Source organism: Trichoplax adhaerens, genomic scaffold, assembly GCF_000150275.1.
Source record: "Trichoplax adhaerens TRIADscaffold_3 genomic scaffold, whole genome shotgun sequence".
Classification (NCBI taxonomy): domain Eukaryota; kingdom Metazoa; phylum Placozoa; class Uniplacotomia; order Trichoplacea; family Trichoplacidae; genus Trichoplax; species Trichoplax adhaerens.
In genome coordinates this window covers 8,258,946-8,265,321 of record NW_002060945.1, presented here as the reverse complement: position 1 = coordinate 8,265,321, position 6,376 = coordinate 8,258,946, and the positions used below count along the sequence as shown (strand labels likewise).

The 6,376-nt window shown below is 30.5% G+C and overlaps 1 protein-coding gene across 1 annotated transcript; it reads right to left on the bottom strand.

Annotated features, from left to right (window-relative positions):
- Positions 1 to 1,907: 1,907 nt before the first annotated feature.
- On the bottom strand, positions 1,908 to 5,984 carry TRIADDRAFT_54951 (uncharacterized protein; the record flags this gene model as incomplete). Its single annotated transcript, XM_002110648.1, has 8 exons — positions 1,908 to 2,182; positions 2,357 to 2,483; positions 2,796 to 2,979; positions 3,180 to 4,358; positions 4,491 to 4,606; positions 4,927 to 5,067; positions 5,408 to 5,736; positions 5,927 to 5,984. 8 exons carry the CDS (start codon positions 5,982 to 5,984, stop codon positions 1,908 to 1,910), a joined length of 2,409 nt encoding a protein of 802 aa, XP_002110684.1.
- Between the last annotated feature and the right edge of the window lie 392 nt (positions 5,985 to 6,376).

Below are 6,376 nucleotides of genomic sequence, written 5' to 3'. Positions count from 1 at the left end.
GCAATTGTTGATAAACAACTTTACGAATATATTAAGGATTGATGGGAGGCGTAAAAGATAATTTTTATCGAAATAAGAAATTCTATTTATCAAGGCCTCGGTTGTCATCCTCTTCTCCTCCAGACATGAAAAGACAAACTCTTTCTTTGCAACAGATCTAGATAATTGAGATAGGAGTTTGGACAACATGATCATCTTCTCCAATTTCTCATTGTTATTTATTTGTAATCTGCTTTAATCACTTCATGGAATACTTTAAAAGGAATGCGAGTACTAGTTGACATTGCTGGGGTAACTATAGAATTTAGAAGTTTAGAGGCTAAAAGTTTTTTAAACTTCTTAGGCTATTTTAAAGTCGGCGAAGAAAATCTACAGTTGATTATTCTGAAAGTAAGTGGCAATTCGAGTTCTACTTTATTATTTATGGGATGAAGTAAGTACATATATTGCATATGTATATTTATTACTGTTTTATTAAGACTAGATATCATGTAAGTGCTTATTGCATAGCATAGTAAATAAAATCATAATTAAATTTAAAATTATGATTTATATTTTGCTTTGAATTGATACAAGAAAATAATTACTGGAAAGTTACAAATGACTTGATAATGAGGTTATATCTATGCATTGCTCTTATTGCATTTTTATACAGTACCACCTTAGGCAATGATGAGCCAATTTCGCTATGAATTCTAAGGTATGTTTTCTTAAATAGTAAATCCGACGTTGTAAAGATATGGGATGTAATTGCAAAAAATCAATTTCAAACATGTCTTATTCACGATTTATTCCTATCAACATATTATTCCTGAAATCTAAATGTAGTGTATACTTCTGAATACGGTATATTATACTCTTAGTAAAGTTAATTTTCATATAGATTGTAACAAAAATCCTTATTTGTATAATCAACATTTAACTATTTATATTGTGGAAATCTCTTATACTCTAGCTTGATTGTATCATCGAACTAACCTAATATAGAATTAAGCCATTCTCAATAGTCATTCATGTTTTATGAATAATTTCCTCGAGCTGTGTTTCTTATATTATAAAAGCGCTAATTCTACATCTATTTCGTAAGCTATTTCTGCTAGTTGCACGGTAAGCTTGCACACTTTACCCATTCTACATTGCTATAGCTATTCGACTAGCCACGTCGTTGTATACGCTATAATCTCACACGGTTTTTTCGTAAACTAATTCCAATAAATTCTACTTCTCTGGTAATTTAATTGCGATTATGACGGACCGTAAACCTTCCGAAACATCACACTAAACACGATCACTGAGGCTATTTGTAACATAAGGGATTAAAAGATTTTGCTACATTAATAATGGTAATCTTATAATAATAACAGAATATTAATGTTATTTCTTGTGACAGTTTGTACAGCATCTTATGCAGGCTTACATTAACACAGTTTCACGAAATCAGATTTAATATCGTGTGCAGTTGCTGATAAATGTCTGATATTTCTACGTTGAGTAATAATGGCGATTTTCTTGTGTAAGAAATAATTCTATAATACAATATCTCACTCTAGATAAGAATAAATACACACATAGACGATATTTTATATTTTTAATTATAACCATTACATCAATAATTTATAAACATGTATTTCTTATCCAATCCTTGCTATAAGCATATTCAATCGTTTGTATATTGTATTCTACTATGCATTTATCTGGCAATGTCTCCAGCTCTATATAATTATTATCGTATTATCTTTACCTTCAAATTACTATTGGTCACTGCAATTAATAAACCTATATACTGACGAGTACTTATTCTGAGATTTCCTCGAAGCTCTATCGACGGATAATTGTATATCTAACTAATCGACATTATTGATTTAAAAATTATCACCCATTAATAAGAGAAACCTCTAAAAATTTTATCAATGAGACTTTAACGCCTCCTCTAGCTTATGGTGCCAAGATTTAATATCCGGTCTCCTTTCTGGATCAATAGCTAGGGAATCGGCACATATATTGCTCATATCTTCATGAAGCTTAGGAACAAGTTCATTTGTTGCAAATAAATCTTTTATCTTTTGATCGTGATCAGTACCAATATTCCAGTTGAACGCATTAGCGATTAATTTCCAATACCAAATCTCCCAAAATAAGATGGCTAAGCTGTAAATATCTAAAGCTTCTTCATAACTATTATCTAATCGCATAGAATAAAATACGATGGGCTAAGTTTGTGATAAAATATTTGCTCATATTAAATTACTTGATCTATATCAGAAATTAGGATAGTATAAATAAAGTTACCGATTCTTTTATATATCTATAACTTTAGCTAATTAGCTATTATATATATATATATGTATACACTTACATTTTAAGACTTCAGGAGCCAAATAATAGTGAATTGTTGATTTTTCGAAATTATTGCATTGATAGAGTGTAGATTCTGTCGTTGCATGACACAGTTTTAATTCGAGTTGATCTTCTCGGAAAATAATCTATTACAATAAATAATAGATCGCTTAATATAAGTCGACATTGGACAATCTTAATCACTAAAAAAATTACTGTCTGCACCATGACCAAATTTAGATATTTTTAATTTATTAAGGTAGATATCTAGAAAAACTGGTATGTTGTTACTCTTGAACTACTTTACAAGCTAATGTCTGAAGTATCCATAGTGCACTATACTTATAGTTGTGAGATTGTTTAGCAGTACAATTTACTAATATGTTTCCAGCTGTCAAATGGGCATGGATTAGTTTACTTTTATGTAAATACATGATACCTTGTATAATCTGATTAACCATAAAATAAATCTTCTTTAATCTAGTCAAATCTTTATCTGTGTCACTGACAATCGTTTGATCGTTTAGGATTAAGTCTTGAAGGGTTAAAATTGAATTTTTAAAAATTCCAATAGGCGTTATTGTGGGCGATGGAGTATAGTAAATACCAAGAAATTTGGCGAAATATTGCGATTCTTGTGATCTTATTTTAAGATTAATTTATTTATAATCAGAAATAGTATAATGAATTTAATTATCAATCAGAACGTAATGGTAGAAGTTATTATTTATAATTACACAGTAGTTTATCAATCAATAATTTTTCAAGGTAAGCAAACAATATCATTAAATTTTAATTTTCATTTTGCTGCATTATTCTTAGTAACGAATATCATATCTTACTTAATAATTTGGCAATCGCTGATAAAATCATGCATTGAGTGCGCGGATTTATCAACAGGAACTTGGATTATAGCAGGAGTCAATTGACCATTTCTTTGAAATTTCGCCCGGTATAAATTTACTTTTAATCCAAAGGATAATGGAACGGATTCTTCGCAAAATCCATGAAGATTTTCGAATTTAATCGATGATTCACTTAAGTGTTGCAAATAAAAGTTCTTTAATTTTGCTAATAAATTTTCAGCTTGTCTTTTAATTGGCCGATAGAGTCTACTGCGTTCTTTAGCTGGTCGCTTATCTTTTAAAACTTTCTTAATAGCCTCCTCTCTACACTGGCATGATTCTAATATATTCTTTTTAACGCTAATCAATAGTGAATTTACTAATGAATCAAAGGTATCAACAATAAATTTTCTAGCAAAATTTTCTGAACTAATATGTTCAAGAACTATGAATGTATACTCTTTCATTTTTCTAGCTTTATTTTGTTTAAATTCCTGAATCTCTTCTTGATGATTTTGACTTTTTATTAGCATCGCAATAAGGTATATCGATCTGGCTATAAATACAGGAGCCATCCACACTGGACTAGTGAGAACCAATGTAACTTTTTTGGCAGCATTCATATCAGCCCATACATCATAGAACCCGTACAATTCTGAGAAATTTGAATATCCAATTCTTGAATCTGAGTCGAAATGAATCGTTTGCAATTTATTTTCCTTTCCAGACTGTTCAACTAATCTGAGCTGAACCTGATCATTGATTTTGTTTAGTCTAGTAGTGAGCTTTTCTAATAACGAATCCTTTTCGATATAGAGATCTTTCTGTATTTGTTGAACAGCAGGTTGCAAATAAATATTTAATCGTTCCTGAATTTTAGTAGCAGCACACTCTTGTAGTTTCTTCAAATTATCTTCATCAAATTCTTCATTTGAGAAATCATCCTCTGACCAAGTGGTTAAACCTTCAATATCAGCACTTTTAATGTGTTTCACATATTTATCAACAATTCTGTCGATTATTTTATTCTTTTCCACAGACAATTCTGTGATGCATAATTGCGTTGTTTTCGCTAACCGTTGTAATTTTATTTGGTTTTCCTTTAACTCGCTTTCCATGAGCTCCAGATAGTATCGACAAGTTTCTTTTACTTCTTCAACGAAAGCAACGATGAAGCTTTAAAATTAAGTAACGTAGTCCATCATTTGAAAATTTAACAGCTGATAGATGATAACATTTAAAATTAAATCGAATGGCTTATTATCTTAGATTTATTTTGAAAATTTAAGATTAAGCGGGTATGCATACCTGTATAATCTGGATAGTTTTTGTTTATGACTAATTGGAATCAAATTATAAAGCAGTTTAAATAGCTGCACAGCTTCTTGTGGCAATATTCCATTATAGTTGGCAGTCTTAGCTTTCTATAATTCAACACAGGATAAGAATACTACTTGAGATTCCATTATACCTGGTCAGCACCGTTTCAACCTTTGCAAACTGTCATCTTTTACACATTTTCTCTCGTCTACAGGTACAGTGTCCCATTTGTTGCAAATAAATATTGCCATAGATGGATTAAAATTTAGATACCCTTCCTGCCTTAAAGTGCTAGATATTCGAACTAACACTTGCTGCAGCTGAAACAAAATTACATGGGTTAAACTGTGATCAATAATTAAGTAGGCTATTATCGAACCGTTTTTCTTTATGTTTAATGTCAATAGATAAGACTATACTTTACCCTCTCCTCCTGAATTCCTCCAGCATTGGCAGAATTGATAACAAAGATGTAACTAACAGCTTTATAGATATAGTTTTTCAGAACGTGTGGCAGTTCTACTTGCTCACCAAATCCTGGACTATCAACAATTTGTAGACCACCCTACAGAAAAATTGTTCAATTAAGTAGCAATTCCGTAGACCATATAAAGTGATGGAAGTGATGAACTATAACTGTTCACAAGTATTTTTCGTAGACAGAAATCGCTGCATAGGATTAAATATGCTATAATGGTAATTATTATAGAAAAAATTAAATTACAATTAATTATTTTATTAGATCTTAGATTTGAAAATTCTACACTGAAAGGATAGTTAATCTTGAAAAGACAAATATTTGATCACTTTCTAGGTAGATAAACGACTCATGATTAAAAGGGATGTAGGTATGGAGTACGATTCTATATATTCAAATTCAAGTCATTAGATTACTTTCATGTTACCTTCAAAATTTCAGATGGCCAATATATTCTAATTAACAAATTGATGCTAATCTCATTAACTTGAATTCGATTATCCGTACCGGAGTCTTTAATGAGGCCTGCTTCTGTAATTATCGATCGAATTTCTTGAATAGCAGTTTGCTCATTTTCTGATGTCCAAATTTTGGATTTGATAAGTCTACCATCCGAGGTATCTATAATTTTAATTTGAGGTTCCTTGCCATACGTTAACTCACATATTTTGTTAGTACAACTTAACGTATGAACTGATAATATGTCAATGCCAAGTAGATAGTTTAGAAAGGAGGATTTTCCAGCACTAGTTTCACCTAAAATATGATTAGAAGTCCATTAAAATTTTCGTTGAATACGGTGTTAGCAATTTAAATAAAGATATGATTACTCTATGGTATAAAGGCATAATTAAAATACCAGTTTACATTCTACTGCAAAAGCATCTCTAAATAGATCTTTAATGTTGTAAAATTATCAGAGACGGTTAGGTAAAACAAATGCTACCTATAACAAGAATTGGATACCTAAATTCTTCTAGCAACGACGACTCATCACATTGCATTTTCTCCACGTTTGTCTTCTGAGGGTAATCTGTTTCGCTGTCAAGGGATTTATCAAATTTTTCTGCTAGAGATTTCGTATCTTTGTAAAGATTAGATAGAATATTTCTCGTTTCTTCAGTATTAATGGTTCTACTATTTAATTTCTCAACTTCTTATAAGAAGTTAATGAGGCAGAATAGGCAATAGTTGGTAGCGTGAAAGTTTAAACATCATCTTGGATGAGTAACAAAGTCTTTGTACATCATATATCTGATGGCTACTAATTAAATACTTGCTTTAAAATCATATTAGATATAAGACTGGCAAGGCGATAAAAGATTAATGTATGTTTAACAATTATGATCACTCAAAGATCCGTTTAATCACCTTCATAAGTGTAGTCGCTGCTACG